General features: G+C 47.4%; 1 protein-coding gene across 2 annotated transcripts in view; it reads right to left on the bottom strand.

Annotated features, from left to right (window-relative positions):
- Positions 1-17,537, bottom strand: part of rab34b (RAB34, member RAS oncogene family b) — a 59,606-nt gene that overhangs the window by 17,607 nt on the left and 24,462 nt on the right. For both annotated transcript variants that reach the window (XM_070857147.1, XM_070857146.1), the window contains 4 exons: positions 8,294-8,359; positions 7,520-7,621; positions 4,747-4,811; positions 296-347 (listed from right to left, as the gene is read on the bottom strand). In XM_070857147.1, the coding sequence (XP_070713248.1) occupies positions 296-347; positions 4,747-4,811; positions 7,520-7,621; positions 8,294-8,359 (285 nt within the window). The remainder of the gene's footprint in view (positions 1-295; positions 348-4,746; positions 4,812-7,519; positions 7,622-8,293; positions 8,360-17,537) is intronic.

Here is a 17,537-nt window from a genome sequence, read left to right as displayed (position 1 = left end):
TTCACAGCTAAAAGGGTATGCAGGTGTCATAAAACTAGGCCTCTGACAATGCAACCAATGATTCCCTTCCACTCCATGGAGAAACCCTGAGCTACTGGTGCCAGGCACACCCTGTCAGTCTGGCAGAGATTGGGAACTCACAATGTCTTCCTTATCATCATTCAAGTAGGCACACCAGAGCAAGCAGTAATTAGCACAAATCCAACAATTCAACTACTGACATTTCTCGAAGCAACGGCATGGATGTTTTTTTTTAAATGACAGCATAAAATTATAGGCTCATTTTGTTACTTACTTTGTATGATCCAAAGATGCTATGTCATTGACATCAAATACGATTACTATTGCTGAAAAAAAGATCGCATTTCAATTATTATTTTAAATAACAGGAAGTACGTTCGGCTGAATATCAAAAAAGTCAATATTAGAAGCCCCAGATGGGATCTGAAAAATGATCCAACTGACAAATGTGTTTTAATTTCTGCTTTAAGTGTAAGTCTTCCTCACGTCTCACACTGATTCACTGAGGTGCAAGATTGACTTGTCGTGTGGGTGGATCCTAGTAAAAGGAATCCAAGTATAGTCATTGGTCCTCGCCAGTAGCGCGATGAGGGGATATCTTATAGAAACATTTAAAATAATGAAAGGGATAGACAAGATAGAGACAGAGAGGTTGTTTCCACTGGTCGGGGAGACTAGAACTAAGGGGCACAGCCTCAATATACGGGGGAGCCAATTTAAAACCGAGTTGAGAAGGAATTTCTTCTCCCAGAGGGTTGTGAATCTGTGGAATTCTCTGCCCAAGGAAGCAGTTGAGGCTAGCTCATTGAATGTATTCAAATCGGCAGCCCGTTGTACACCACTCCTCCTGATTTTATTTTCTGTTGACTTCAAGTCAAGTGGAAGATTAGCCTGTGCCCCCGCCAATGTTCCCTCTACTTATTTTGGGGGGGTAGGGCGGAGGGGTGCGCAGCCTCTTTAACTGGCTGTGCGGCTCATTCAAATTTCCGCACCTGCGCGGTTTTTCCCATTGTGAAGCCAGCAAGTTGCCTGCGTGGGACCTCTAGAGCACTGTGCGGCCGTGCAGCTTCACGGGATCATTGCCCCCCCCCCCCCCCCCGCACCACCGGGGAAGTCTGGTTCTGACCCCATTTTCTGTTTCGCCAACTGGAGACCTGTCAGGTTGCAGCCTTGGCCCCAATTGGTATTCTGACTAGAGGCAGCCCTCCATGTGCAATCTTTCTTTCTCATATCTGGCCAATATTGATCTTTCAATCTGCATCACGAAAAAAACAGATTATCTGCTCATTATCACATTGCTGTTTGTGGGAGCTTGCTGTGCCCAAATTGGCTGCTGCGTTCCCTACATTACAACAGTGACCACCAATGCTCCCTTTAATTTTTGGGGGGCTGCGCAGTCCCTTTAAGGGGCTGCGCGGCCCATTCAAAATATCGCGCAAGCGCAGTGTGCCCTATTTAAAAGCCGGTGATTGGCTGCACGGGAGCTGCAGTGCGCTGCGTGGCCACACAACCGCGCAGCTCAAAGGGAACATTGGCGACTGCACTTCGAAAAGTATTTCAGTGGCTGTAAAGCACTTTGGGATGTCCTGAGGTAATGAAAGGTGCTATATAAATGCAAGTCCTTCTTTCTTTATCTGGAGAACCTCAGTAGAGTATTTTTACGAGTTACAGAATACAATAAATGGAAAACTTAAAATTGTGCCAGATACTCGAGTTTACATTCCCGAAGCAATGGGTTGCGTGACGGGACAATCACACATTGTTTCATGGCCGCAGCACATGCACGTATTCTAGTGACAGTGGACACCCATCTTAAGCTCCTCAACCTCAGCCCCAGCCTGAGCCCAGACAGTAATACAGCCCTGCTCTGGCAGAGTGACATCTATTGACCTTACTGTGTAACTGCCCGCCAATGGCTAGGGCAGCAACCCAACATATACATCGTCTCTCTTCTCACAACCATCCTAGATAAGATTGAAAACTTGCCATGTGAGAAACCACGGTTGTCGATTCCTTCCCTACCACATGATGGTGCTGCATGTTTTATTGAAGAAAGAATCCAGGCATATATTTTGTGAAGTCACTACACTTTTATCCTATGATACTTACAGTATGATACACCGGGGTTGCGGATAACAGATACTTTAGACAACAGGCTGTTAGCGGGGACAAGATCATGTGGCAGTTGTCCAGCTGGGTCAGAGAACGTCAAGGGCTCAGTCCACATAGAAAGGAGTCCCATCACCCTTGTGCTCCCGGTCTCTCGATTTTAAGATTCTCATCCGTGTTTGCAAGTACCTCCATGGCCTCGCCCCTCCTTCAGCTCTACAACCCTCCGAGATCTCTGCGCTCCTCCGATTCTGGCCTCTTGCGCATTTCCGATATTAATTGTTCCACCATCTGCAGCCGTGCCTTCAGCTGCCAAGGCCCTAAGCTCTGGAATTCCCTCCCTAAACCTCTCCGCCTCTTTTTCCTCCTTTAAAATGCTCCTTAGAACCTACCTGCCATAATAAATCCTTATGTGGCTCGTTGTCAGATTTTATTTGATAATGGTCCTGTGAAGGGCCTTGGGATGTTTTACTAAAGAAAGAACAAAAGACTCGCATTTATATAGCGCCTTTTGTGATCACTGGACGTCTCAAAGTGTTTTACAGCCAATGAAGTATTTTTGGAGTGTAGTCACTGTTGCAATGTGGGAAATGCAGCCACAAACAGCAATGTGATAATGAGCAGATAATCTCTTTTTGTTATGTCGATTGAGGGATAAATATTGGCCAGGACACCAGGGATAACTCCCCTGCTCTTCACAACAGTGCCATGGGATCTTTTACATCCGCCTGAGAGAGTAGACGGGGCCTCAGTTTAACGTCTCATCTGAAAGATGGCACCTCTGACAGTGCAGCACTCCCTCAGCACTGCACTGGAGTGTCAGCCTAGATTTATGTGTTCAAGTCTCAGGAGTGGGACTCGAATCCACAACTTTCTGACTCAATGGCGAGTGTGCTACCCACTGAGCCACAGCGGACACTACTACATTAAAGATGCTATATAAATGCATGCTGTTGTTGCTGTGAGTCTTCCAGGTTAGGTTGTCACTAGTTGTGAGCCATTAGTGTGGGACTGTTGCTGGCTTGTGAATCCATTCCGAGTTGGCCCATTCTTACCCTTTTGGGAGTGGTATGGGTGTGTAGAGAGATCGATGTCTTGGGTCTTGTAGGGAGACTGCCTCATATGTTTATTGCAAGGGGGATAGAGTATAAAAGCAGAGAAGTCCTGCTACAACTGTACATGGGTATTGGTGAGGCTACACCTGGAGTACTGTGTACAGTTTTGGTCTCCGTATTTAAGGAAGGATATACTTGCATTGGAGGCTGTTCAGGGAAGGTTCACTAGGTTGATTTCGGAGATGAGGGGGTTGACTTATGAAGGTAGGTTGAGTAGGTTGGGCCTATACTCATTGGAGTTCAGAAGAATGAGAGGTGATCTTATCGAAACATATAAGATAATGAGGGGGCTTGACAAGGTGGATGCAGAGAGGATATTTCCACTCAGAGGGGAAACTAAAACTAGGGGACATAGTCTCAGAATAAGGGGCCGCCCATTTAAAACTGAGATGAGGAGGAATTTCTTCTCTCAGAGGGTTGTAAATCTATGGACTTCTCTGCCCCAGAGAGCTGTGGAGGCTGGGTCATTGAACATATTTAAGGCGGAGATAGACAGATTTTTGAGCGATAAGTGAGTAAAGGGTTATGGGGAGTGGGCAGGGAAGTGGAGCTGAGCCCATGATCAGATCAGCCATTATCTTATTGAATGGCGGAGCAGGGTCGAAGGATCAAATGGCCTACTACTGTTCCTATTTCTTATGTTCTTATGTCTCAAGCTCCAGATGTACTTTACCCATTCCAACTGACAGATGGCCCAGAAGATGTTTCATGGATATATTGTTTTGTGGGGAGGATTGCACTTCGCCTGGGCGGGGGCGGAAGGCTAACAGTGAGAACATTTTGTGGGGTGTGCATGGTGGGCTTGTTCTCCATTGGGTAGGCCCAGCAGACACAGGTTAATGTCCGCAGCAATTGTGAAGCTTGTCGCGGTCCCTGGCCTCCTGTCCAAAATGCTTGAATGCAAAGACACAATCAGAATGAGTGTAATAATGAACAAAAATTCTTGCAGTTATGTAGCCTCTCGTCATGTTGAAATGTCTCACGGTGCCTCACATAATGAATTACCTGGAAGTGCAATGACTGATATCACGTCAGCAAATGCTGCAGTAATTCTGCAGCATCCTACAAACAGCAAATGAGATGAGTGACAAGATAATTGGTTTGCTGTGGTAACATTAGAAATTGGCCAGGAGACCAGAAGAACTCACTGCTTCTCTTCAAATAGTGCCATGGGATCTTCTATGTTCACTTGAGCAGGTAGACCAGGCCTCTGCTGAATAGCTCACCTGAAAGACAGCACCACTTGACAAACCAGCACTCCCGCGGTACTGCAATGAAGTTCGATTATGTGCTGGATTACAGTGGGGTTTGAACCTGCAATTTTCTGGCAAGAGTGCGTCCAACCTCAGCAATTTGATAAATGGAGTGACTGCTGCCAACGAACCGGAAACACCGGAAGCGGCGCAGAAAATAACGTTCACCACAACAGACGGAGGGTTTGCGAAATACTGACGCACAATGTTCTCAGGTACCTGATACTGTTGAAAAATAAAACTTTTACCTTGTGCCCCTCTGTAGTATGTTGATGCGATACACTTGAACCTCTCCTGTCCTGCTGTGTCCCATCTATTAGAAATAACATACAGATTTATAGATTTATTTCAGTATTATTATAACGTACACCACACAATTCACCTGCATCTGAATGCACCTCCATACAATCAGAATCCCGTCATTTATAACAAACTGGTTGATCTCCCTTGGTGACGCTCTCACTTTTATAAAACATTTGTCTCTTCATGTAACTGTTTATCTGGCTCTCTCTCAACCTGTAGCCCTCTTTCTCTCTCTGTATGCCTTTTCTCTTTTCTCTTGTTATCTGTATCTAACCATCTCCAGCTCCACAGCTGCTAATGGATAAAAAGTAAAGGGTTCACGGCTCAGTACTTTTTTCCCACAATTCTAGGAACATAGGAACAGGAGGAGGCAATTCAGCCTCTCAAGCCTGTTCCACCATTCAATTAGATCAGGGCTGATATGTATCTTAACTGCATTTCCGTGTCTCGTGAACCAGCTCCCCCTCTCCCCAAAATTAAAATAGAAAAAAACAGGAACCTCGAAGCACTGTGATTTCTTGTCATATCTTGTACCGAAGGATTGGACAAGATATGTGTTATATATAAAGTAATAAAACTCTGAAGAACATTCTAGCGCATGATTGCAATTTACACCTGCCCATTTACTTCACATGATTTTCCAATAGAAGAGCCTTCTTTCTTTTAATTTGCTTTTTTTTCCTTTGCTGGAGTTCAATTCCTTAGTACAGATGCTGGTGCCCTCCAGTCCAGCACCCAAATGGCTTTTATGTGTATGTAGCTTTGGCAGAATGTCCAGCATGCTATTCAACCTCAGGTGCATCACAGTTGAACCTAATCCTGTCTTCATCCTGTCCACACTGGGCACTTCCAGCAGGGTTGCTGGAGACCAATCAGGGGGTCACTGAATATCGATTAGAGGTCACTATATATTGACCAGGGGTCACTGAATACCAATCAGAGATCACTAAATACCATTTAGAGGTCACTATATGTTGATCAGGGGGTCACTGAATACCAATCAGGATAATTAAATACTGATCAAGGGTTGCTAATACTGATCCGTGATCACTGACTACCGATTGAGGTCACTGAATATCGATTAGAGGTCACTATATATTGACCAGGGGTCACTAAGTACTGATTGGGAATGGTAACTTGGGCCAATTTTCCTCCCTCTAATCGAGGCACTCAGACCAATTGTAGCACCTCTGCCACTGCCCTGGCTGAGGGGAATGAACTCAGCACAGACCAGGATCAAACTGGGAATCTTCCTCCAGTGGCTGCAAAAAAAACTAGACGTTCTGACTCAAGATCTTGGTCTGCAGAAAGGTGCAGTGGGTCGTCTTCTGGATCCTCTCACTTCGGCTCCTGTTCAAGTTCTAAACAGGTGCCCACTGAGCCATTGTCAGAGCACAAAAATCCTATTCCAACATGGCGCTGCCCAATCAGCTCAGCCCATGGAGCTGCAGCAGGTTCGAGTAGATAAGGTGCGGTTCATACAAGCAATTGTACAACGCTGATCTAAAAGGCAGACCGGCTTGTTTCTTTACCAACTACCCACTGAACCTTGAGCATGGGCATTGTTTGTTCCTGACAGATTGAGATGGAAATATGACGTTACAAAAAAAATCAAATGAACCTCCTCTGCTTTCCTGATCACAGGCTTCATTCAGCCTGGAAGGCGGAGACAGCCTGCGCTGCAGCCTACTTCTCGTCCTTTATCACTGAGGCCCCGCAGTAGCCTTACCTGCTAATGCCTTCTGTCCGGAGCTGGAGTGCCTTGCCACTGCGCAGCACTCCAATTGCTGCGACTGATGGAATCTACCCAGACATGGCAGCTGCTTCTGCCTGGACTTCAACTCAGGCCCCCTCAATGATCCACAACTGGAGCATACAGACTGCTACAAAAGGACGGCATGTTTCTTCGAATCATACGGCACAGAAGGCGGCCATTCGGCCCATCTTGCCTGTGCCGGCTATTTGAAAGAGCGATCCGATCAGTCCCACTCCCCCGCTCTTTCCCCACAGCCCTGCAATTTTTTTTGCCCTTCAAGTATTTATCCACTTCCATTTTTGAAAGTTACCATTGAATCTGCTTCTGCCGCCCTTTCAGGCAGCGCATTCCAGATCACAACAATCATTTTCCTCATCTCCCCTCTGATTCTTTTTGCCTATTACCTTAACTCTGTTTCCTCTGGTTACTGACCCTCTCGCCTGTGCACTCTATCAAAACCCCTCACAATTTGAACACTTTTATTAAATTTACCCTTAACCTTCTCTGCTCTAAGGGGCACAACTATTTTCCTGTCAGCGGGCGTCACCGATCCCGCCCACTGACACCCCCCCCTCCCCCCCAACCAGCAAATTCCCGCCAATGCCTCTATTAATAAAGCCAAGGAACCCATATACTTTTTTAACAGCATTATCAATTTGTGCTGCCACCTTCAAAGACGTGTGTATATACACCCCCAGGACTCTCTGTTCCAGCAGCCCCTTTAAAATTGTACCCTTTAGTTTATATTGCTTCTCCTCATTCTTCCTTCCAAAATGCATCACTTTGTACTTCTTTGCATTCAATTTTGTCTGCCCTATTTCACCAGTCTGTCTACGTCCTCCTGACACAAGTTACGATTGTAAATGTTATTAACTCTGTGATGGACCAGTCCAAATAATCTGCAATAATCGAACCAGCTATGACTCAATATCCACAGTCGGCTCCACTGTCTCCATACGTACAGCTGCAAACTGAAGGGGACTCCGAGTACTTCAAACCGCTCCATCTCAAAATCCACTCCAATAGTAGCCTTGTAATTCTTGTCAAAGGCGTCCTTACAGAACCTGAAGGGCAAATGAGAGAACCAAAGAGAATGTGAAATGCATGTGACCCGTGTTCCCGCTAAGGCGTGCGCGCAACCGCGCAGTAACCTGAAAGGTCCCGCGCAGGCCGCTCACCGGCTTTTACATTGTGAATGCCGCGCATGCGCAGAAATTTAAAGGGACCGCGCATTACAAGAAGGACGCGACTGCTGCCAATGAACTGGAAGTGGACTGCGCATGCACGCTGCTGGTTCATCAGGGGAGCGGGTTCGTTAAAAAAAAATGTAAATGCCGGGAGAGATCGGAAAAATGCAGGGAACGATCGGAAAAATGCAGGGAGAGATCGGAAAAATGCAGGGAGCGATCGGAAAAATGCAGGGAGAGATCGGAAAAATGCAAGGAAAGATCGGACTGTGAGGAAAATGCCGGGAGAGTTCGTGCTGTGAGGAAAAATGCCAGGAAGCCGGAGCACTTCGCAGATCCGCCGTCCGTTGTGGTGAACGTTATGTTTAAAATTTGGGACCCGACAGTTTTGCGCAGAATGCAGGAGTCAGTCCGTTGTAAGAAACAGGCCGCGCGGAACAAAGCGCAGTTTACAGGGAACATTGCACGTGACCTCAGACATGAGCAAGTCCGATAAAAGCTGTAAGAGGCACACAAAATAGGTGTAGGTCCATATTGAGCCGTACTTACCGGTTGATTAAACATGTTTTCCCCACTGATAGGTCCCCAACCACAATAATTTTGGAAATTTTCAACCTAAAATTAAAATAAATTTATTTTACATATCTCTTAAAAAAATGATGGAAAAGCACATTTATTTATTTCTTTTATATTTGACAAAAGTATTTTTTCTCCTTCTCCTTTGAGGAGACCGCCGATACTTGAAACAAACACGTTACCACATTCATATCTAATTTCTCTACTTGCTGTTTTAACTGGGGGTGCTGATCCATTTAAAATAAAGGGATTAATGTCTTCATTAAACTAGTGGACAAAACAATTTAATGTGAACGCATTAGCATGTTTATTAATAACACATTATTCCAACCCGTCCTGCCTACTCTCGACCAATGCTGCGTATAAGCAGCCCATTGAATGGGGCATGAGGGTGACCCAAGATATATCACTCACTCGCTCCCTCTGAGGAAACACTGGGCCCTCAATGCTTCCATGTGATGGTATGACTTGAGAGCTGGCCTTGAAGAGTCAGTGTGGACCATACACAGTTTAAGAGGGGTAAAATGTGTAATGAGTTACAAATGTCCACTTCCTTTTGCCAGGGTTTATGCGTCAGTCCTCATAAGCACAGTTTATTTATTCCCTTAACATCAGGCAAGAGTAATGGCTGCTTGAGCCTTACCCCTAAACTAATGTTTTTATTTCCTTAACAACAGCTTGCAGTTTCCGTTCCTATATTATTGCACGGATAATATCAATATGCTAAATGAGCAATCTCACAAAGGTGGACAAATTGGGCTACTTTGCACCCCCTGTTTGCCCCCCCTGGGGGGCGCTAAAGGGGCACGAATGTGTTTGCGCCCGGGCGCGGTCCTGTTAATGACTCCCGCCATATTGGGCGAGAGTCTAGTGACGGCGCTACGGCGTTGCGCCCCAATCGCTTGCGCCCAGAGATTCCGACGTCATCGCCGTGTGCATCACCCCCTTAGCGGCCCGGCCCCCTACATTGGGTTCTCCCCCCCCCCCCCCACCCCCACCCACCCTCTGCAGCTGCGTCGGGCGATGACAGCGACAGCGACAGCTTCAGGGACACGTATCAGGCAGTCGGTCGCTACCGGGGCGAGAATTAAAGGGGCGGTGGCCGACTACTGAAAGAAAACCTCACCTTTTCACTGCGGCTCCCGTGCGGTTTGTCCGCGGGGCCGGGGCCGCGATCGCTCAGCCTGGCGCTCCGCTTGAGTGTTGGGCTGATTGCCTGGCATCCCTACTCCCCGGTGATCCGGGTAGGTACCTTCTTCATTGGCAGCATATGCAGCTTGGGCCCTTCCCTTTAATGGAGGGAAGAGCCCCCCCCGGACGCGGCAGCGCTATGCGGCCCAGTGCGTATCGCCGCTGAGTCGTGCGCCCCGCCCCCGCCCCAGGAAGGAAGTGGAGCCCAAGCTAGCATTCCACTTCCTTCCGGGGCCAGTAACCCGAATGTACCGAGCAGCGCGGGACCTCTACGCCTGCCGCAAAGTTTTGCGCCTTGCGGATGTTACCGCCCCAAATAGGGTGATGTGGAATTTCTCGGCCAAAGTCTCTCACCGTAGTAGAATAAGTGTTAACTAAAAGTGAGCAATTGGTTCAATTGTCTCTCTCTGCACTTTCATGAATCTTTGACCAGTTTGCTAGAATTTTCCATAGGGGCGTTTACAGCTCCCTAGTTCCACTGTGAGTTGCATAAATAGATGAAAAATGGTGAATCATTATGAATCATTATTAGAAAATAGATACGCACAGCATCGCAACAATAACATTTGATACCAAATTCCAAAGCACTGACAACCTCACTCAGAGAGGTCACAAGGGTAGCTGGTTCGGGAAATGGAAACATTCACACTGATGTGGTAAGTGGTCCTCTTCTGGGGCTAAGACGGAATCGACTCTGTGTTTGGAATCTGCTGCGCTTGATCTGGGAGTGTTTAATGTTGGTTCCACTTGGGTTGCCAAAAATGAGGAGCCCTTGAATAATAAGCATCGCCTGATGATTTACTAACACAGTACTAATACTCGCCTGGTTGGACAGAATGTTCTTATGTTTTACTACGTTAAAGGCGCTATATAAATACACGTTGTTGTTAAAAATACTCCCTGCCAAAAGCTGGGAAATTGCATTTTGCACAAAGATACAGCAAGTACAAATTCGCAAAGGGTTGCTGGCAATGTTGCCTTTATTGCTAGGTGCACTGCCCCTTTAACGGGCTACGTGGCCCATTCAAATTCCCGTGCACCCGGGGGTTTTCCTAGTGTAAAGCTGGCAAGCGGCCTGCGAGGGAACATTAGTTACTGTTTGCTGGCACTTTCCACCACCATCGGGATAAGGCCTTAGAAAATTTCCAAGACAGCTGAAAAGAGACTTTGGAATAATACTCTGGTGACTATGTGTTAGCAACATCATAAATGCACTTGTAAGGATTTCCTTCCATTTTGTATTTCTAGTATATCATTAAGGCTTTCTGATAGAACGCCTTTTCGATTCGCAATACAGACGAAATCTACAATGTCATTAAGTATAGTGACCATAGGAATCCTCACTGCATTGCTTTTTGATTCAATGCCTAAAGCTGTCTTACTATTGGACGAGAGCTGCGCCATTGGCACTGGTATCTCACGTTCAAGTCTCACACAACTGGTTGTAACCCAAAAATAAACTTCCTGCCAGCCTTAGCAATGCCCAACATATTTACTTTCAGCTTGCAGTCAACCGTACGAGACCGACAGGTCAGGAATCGATACTGCTAGCGGGGGCCTTAACGAAACTTAAGAATCCCACACATGTGTTCCTTTTTTAAAAAACAGCACGCACTTTCCTCCCCCCCCCAGTTTTAACCTTTGCTCAATGTGACAGTAGCTCCTGGGTTTATATTAACAAGGCCCAGTTACCTAGCTACACCTAACTGTAGCACTTTATAGCTTGTCATCAATAGTACTGTACATAAAACTGTCTTAGTAACCAAGCATTAATCAAACTTTGACAACATACTGAAAGGTCCTTAATGTTGACCAAATAGATCCACTCTGTATAATACAAACCAATTCCTCCACAAATAGAGATTGGTAAACACAGTGTTGATAAACCCTTTCTGCATTTAGCATATTACTTTTGTGCTTTACAAAGCACAAGCATTTTTTTCCATTCCCTAATTAGTAATTAGCACTGTACGTATTTCCATAATTACAAGATCAACATGTAGAGAGTCAGCCTCTACTGAGATTCAAATATTATTACTATGTTGTGACTTGCAGGTTGAAGAATGAATTTGTCGATTGATGCAGTTCATTCATTAATCGTCCTATGAATGTGAAATTTCTTTTTTGAATACTCTCAAGGGCAATCCGATAACACTAACATTGGAGCATCACACTCTCATTTTGGAGGAATGGTGTCTGAATTCCTGTCCTGAATTCCATTCAGATTCCACATCCCTATGTGGGTGAACGTTACCACTTCTTGGCAGGGTTGTAATGTGGCGTGCAGTGGGTCACTGCTGTTGAGCAATAGAGAGTCATCATCATCATAGGCGGTCCCTTGAATCGGGGATGACTTGCCTCCACGCCAAAAAGGGATGAGTTCACATGAGTTTCAATGAAGAACCGAATATTCCAGGTCCAGAACTACATCTTGAAGGGTGGAAGATATCTATTTGTTTAACATGTGGTGGCTGTTGCACACCAGCCACCACATGGGCTTGACAGAGCAAGGTCTTGATCCAGTGGCAAGGATTAACCAAGACGACTGGAGACCAGCTCTGCTGCACAGATTTAGTGCACGCAGTGTGGGCTGGCCCGTACTGCCCCTGGGCCCTTGCCTCTTCTGGCCTCAAACTCACGCCTCTCCTGGGCCCCGGTCACGTCGCTCCATGATCACTCACCGCTCTGCGCCCCAATCCCGCCACTCCTGCTGTACCTGCCCGCTCTCCAATCACTGACCTGGACCTTGATGACGTCCAACCCAGTCGCCCTCTTCGCTGCCGTTGCCCTTCTGCACCAGCTCACGCTGTACCTTGCAATGGTGTGCTCCACACTGCTCCAGGGGCTGCCATAATATATGGGTTATATTTACCAATAAGAGAATAAGCGCTGAATGTCACGCCTCCTGACTCCCCAAAGCCTTTCCACCATCAACAAGACACAAGTCAGAAGTGTGATGGAATACTCTCCACTTGCCTGGATGAGTGCAGCTCCAACAACACTCAAGAAGCTCGACACCATCCAGGACAAAGCAGCCCGCTTGATTGGCATTCCATGCACCACCTTAAACATTCACTCCCTCCTCCGGCACACCGTGGCTGCAGTGTGTACCATCTACAAGATGCACTGCAGCAACTTGCCAAGGCTTCTTTGGCAACACCTCCCAAACCTGCGATCTCAACCACCTAGAAGGGCAAAGGCAGCAGGCGCATGTGAACACCATCACCTGCAAGTTCCCCTCCTAGTTATACACCATCTTGGAAATATATCGCCGTTCCTTCATCGTCGCTGGGTCAAAATCCTGGAATTCCCTCCCTAACAGCACTGTGGGAGTATCTTCACCACACGGACTGCAGCGGTTCAAAAAGGCGGCTCACCATCATCTTCTCAACTGCAATTCGGGATGGGCAATAAATGCTGGCCTTGTCAGCGACGCCCACATCCCGGAATGAAAATTTTTTTTAAAGAATAATGCTAGTTGTGCAGAATGTTTTTGGATTCTAAAGAATGCAAAGGGATATGGGGATAAGGCAGGAAAATTGAGTTGAGGTTGATCAGTCATGGCCTTATAGAATGGGGGCTCGAGAGGAGAAAAGGCCTACTCCTGCTCCTATTTCTTGTGTTCTTATGTGGTAAAGTTCATCTGCCATCCGGGCTGAAGAATGAAGATAGTCAGCAAGGGCAAGAGAAAGGAGGTGGAGCACCATATGTGGTGCACCAATGTATTGTGTTCGAGGAGTGGCTGGACATGGGCGTATTCCTGTGAGTTCCTGATCTCGGCCATCCTGTTTAAACAAGACTACTAAATTTCTTGTGACATTTCCCATGGTCAGTTGATAAATTACAATCATTTTTACATAAAAGGCTTTGTGTTGTGTCTAAAAAAATGGACAGAAATATTGGCTTCGATATTAACCCACCCACCCCGCCCCCCCATGATAGGTGAGAGAGGGGTTTAAAAATTAATCATGAGGGAACGCATTCCCAACCTGCCCTGTACACGGCTGATGTCTTTTTTACAGCGGTGGGTTGTCAGGCGCGCATGTGTCCCGTCTTGGAGAAGCTGGACACTTCAATATTATATGTAAATTAGGCTCAAACAGTGCAGTTGAGAGCCTGCTTTAAATTTAGGCTGCGTCTATTTGTACGAACAGAAAGGCAGCCATTTCCCTGATTGGCTCCCCATTTTCACATGACCTATCGCTGATTGGTCCCATTGGAGAATAAGCCACACCCTGAAGTTCCCTTGGAATGTATAACTGGAACCGCCCAGCCCAAGTTCTGAGTGACTTTCCAATTTGTAATTCGATCCATTTTGACTTCAGAAGCCACAGAAGACAGATCTCCCCAAAAGCCACCAAGTTTCAGCCGAAGTCCATTACCCCAGCGCAAGTGCATTCTTCCGCCAGCTAAAGTCCCTTACCCAAGTGCAAGACCTTACTTATCACCACCCACCCCACTCCACCATAAATGGAGCGTTGTGTGGGTCACGGATTGTTAACAGGTTTATTGGGTATGAAGTGAATAGTGACAGTGTCGTGACGTCTGGATTTCATCCACTCCAACGATGTCCCTTGTAATACACGCACCGAGCTTGCATGCACTAGGGGATTGGAAGAACGTGATCTATCTTCTCTGAGTTCCCTCTATTCCCTCAGATCCCCCCCCCCACCTGTGTTTCTCTTCCCCCCCCCACCCAAGCTCTCTCTCTCTCTCTCTCCCCACAAGCTCTCTCTCGCTCTCTCTCCCCCCCAAGCTCTCTCGCTCTCTCTCCCCCCAAGCTCTCTCTCTCTCTCTCTCCCCCCAAGCTCTCTCGCTCTCTCTCCCCCCAAGCTCTCTCTCGCTCTCTCTCCCCAAAAATCTCTCTCTCTCGCTCTCTCTCCCCAAAAATCTCTCTCTCTCTCTCCCCAAGCGCTCTCACTCTCTCTCTCCCCCCCACCGACCCTCCCAAGCTCTCGCCCTCTCTCTCCCCCCCAAGCTCTCTCTCTCTCTCTCTACACCTCCCCCTACCACCCCCCCGCCAAGCTATCCCCCCATATCTCTCCCCCAAGCTCTCTCTCTCACTCACTCCCTCCCCCAGACACCCTCTCTCCCACCCTAAGCTCTCTCTCCTCCCCCCCCCCAGACGCTCTCTCTCCCGCCCAACTCTCACTCTCTCTCTCTCCCCCCCGCCACCCCACCGACGCTGCTGGTGGCTCGGAGGATGCGTTCGGCTGCTGCTGGATGGATCGGAGGCAATGTGGTGTTGGACACATGCGCAGAAAGGGTTTAGTGGGAATTGCACTGGGGGGGAGGGGGCGCGGTGGAATCGGTGATATTTGTCCTAACTCTCGCTTATGCGCATGCGTCGCGAGAATTAGTACAAGTAGTTACTCTGTTAAATTTAACAGCTGCTGGCCGGCTTTCCCAGGGTTCGAGAAAACCGGCAGCGAATGGGAGGCAGGCACAGATGGCTCCAAACACGTAAGTACTTTTTAGAGCATTCTTTGTGGGCCAGGATAACCCCCACCCCCGGCTCCTCAAGTAAGCCTTCGGCCTTCCTTAAGCCAATCGTGTCCTCTCCTCGCTGCCGTAATCGGTGACCCCCTCCACCACCAAGCCCCAATCCCGAGCCTCCTGCCGGGCTCTGCTCCCACACCACACCCCCTCCACCTCACCACCTCCAAGCCTCGATCTCTCCTAATTGCTGAGGACCAGTCCCCGGCTGCTAGTTTTCTCATCCGGCAGCTGGCCAGCCTGTCAATCTGCCTGGCTGCCGGTTGGGAAATGGAATATGAAAATGTTAATGAGGTCGCCTCCCCGGGCCTTCCGTCCCTCAAAATTGGTGTCCCACCCGGCACTGGAACTCTCTCCCTAAACCTCTCCGCCTCTCTTTCCTCCTTTGAGACGCTCCTTAAAACCTACCTCTTTGACCAAGCTTTTGGTCAGCTGCCCTAATTTCTTATGTGGCTGGGTGTTAAATTTATGTGTTTTGTCTTATAACACACCTGTGAAGCACCTTGGGACGTTGTATAAATACAAGTTGTTATTTTAACTGCAATCCCACCCTCCCCACCTCCCTTTAAATATCGTGGCCATAGCCTCTGCTACAGGCCTGAGAAGCCTGCAGGAGGCCGACTGGACGCCAACTGCGAGAACTTCTAACTGCGGTGCAAAAACAGCAACCAGAGGGCCTCAAGGCCCAAGGATCTCTAGGGAAGTGGGAAAAAAAGGCAACGTGGTAATAGCAGAGCTTTTTATTTTATGTTGCTTTGGAGGCAGTTCAGAGAAGGTTCACTAGGTTGACCCCAGAGATGAGGGGGTTGACTTATGAGGAAAGGTTGAGTAGGTTGGGCCTCCACTCATTGGAATTCAGAAAATTGAGAGGTGATCTTATCGAAAGGTATAAGATTATGAGGGGGCTTGACAAGATGGAGGCAGAGAGGATGTTTCCACTGATGGGGGAGACTAGAACTAGAGGGCATAATCTTAGAATAAGGGGCCGCCCATTTAAAACTGAGATGAAGAGGAATTTCTTTTCTCAGAGGTGGAATTCGCTGCCTCAGAGAGCTGTGGTAGCTGGGACATTGAATATCTTTAAGACAGAGATAGACAGTTTCTTAACCGATAAGGGAATAAGAGATTATGGGGAGCGGGTGGGGAAGTGGAGCTGAGTCCATGATCAGATCAACCATGATCGTATTAAATGGCGGAGGGGCCGTATGGCCTACTCCTGTTCCTATTTCTTATGTTCTTATGTTTTTATGTGAAATGGGTTTGCATATCATTCTAGGCCTCCCTTGCCCCAATCCGCGAGGAGCCAGGTGCAACTATTCTTCTGGTGTCCCTCAAAATTGGTGCACCCGTCCGGCTTCATCACCAACTTTGTTTGTGCTGCTGGAGGCTAAACACACTACACCTCTTTCCCCAGCCAGCCTTCATGAGTTGCCTCCACCTTTTCATCTCCCTTGCCCTGGGAACTAAGCGTTTCCCAGGCGTGTTGAATCAGCCCCAAAAATCTGCGTAGACGGTTATTACCCAATTAACCACGGAAACTAAGATCAAAGGCTGTAAAATAGGAAATAAATCACTGATGCTTCCAAAGCACTGCTGTTCCCATGTCTTTACATGCTCCAGGCAGCTTACAAATGTTTACGCTTGCAGAGAAGTAATCTGTCTCCTTCATATTCACCTTCTCCTCCCTTCATTGCCACCTATTCCCCCTCTCGATTGCTAGTCATATCTCCCTTTCCTTCTCCCCTTCATTGCCCTCTATCTGTCTTTCGAATTAGATGTTAAACCGAGGCTCCGTCTGCCCTCTCAGGTGAACGTAAAAAGATCCCATGCACTATTTCGAAGAAGAGCAGGGGAGTTATCCCCGGTGTCCTGGCCAATATTTATCCCTCAATCAACATCACGAAAACAGATCATCTGGTCATTATCACAATGCTGCTTGTGGGAGCTTGCTGTGCGCAAATTGGCTGCCGCGTTTCCCATATTACAACAGTGACTACACTTCAAATGTACTTCATTGGCTGTAAAGCGCTTCGAGACGTCTGGTGGTCGTGAGAGGCGCTATATAAATGCAAGTCTTTCTTTCTCTTATCTTCTCCTTTCCCTTTTCCCTTCATTACTATCTAATTCCCCTTTCTGTCGACCCTCTCCTCTTAGCACCACTCCTACTCAACAACAACAACAACTTGTATTTATATAGCGCCTTTAACGTAATGAAACGTCCCAAGGCGTTTCACAAGAGTATTATGCGATAAAAATTTGACACTGAGCCGCATAAGTAGTAATTAGCGCAGGCGACCAAAAGCTTGGTCAAAGAGTGCGTTTTACGGAACGTCTTGATGGAGGAAAGTGAGATAGAGAGGCGGAAAGGTTTAGGCAGGGCGTTCCAAAGCTTAGGGCCCAGGCAACAGAAGGCACGGCCATCAATGGTTGAGCGATTATAATCAGGGATGTACAAGAGGGCAGAATTAGAGGAGCGCGGATATCTCAGGGGGGTTATGGGGCTGGAAGAGATTACAGAGATAGGGAGGAG

This window comes from Pristiophorus japonicus, chromosome 16, assembly GCF_044704955.1.
Source record: "Pristiophorus japonicus isolate sPriJap1 chromosome 16, sPriJap1.hap1, whole genome shotgun sequence".
NCBI classification, from domain to species: domain Eukaryota; kingdom Metazoa; phylum Chordata; class Chondrichthyes; family Pristiophoridae; genus Pristiophorus; species Pristiophorus japonicus.
Note: the sequence above shows the minus strand (reverse complement) of the source record. Positions and strands in the feature narration are given on the sequence as shown.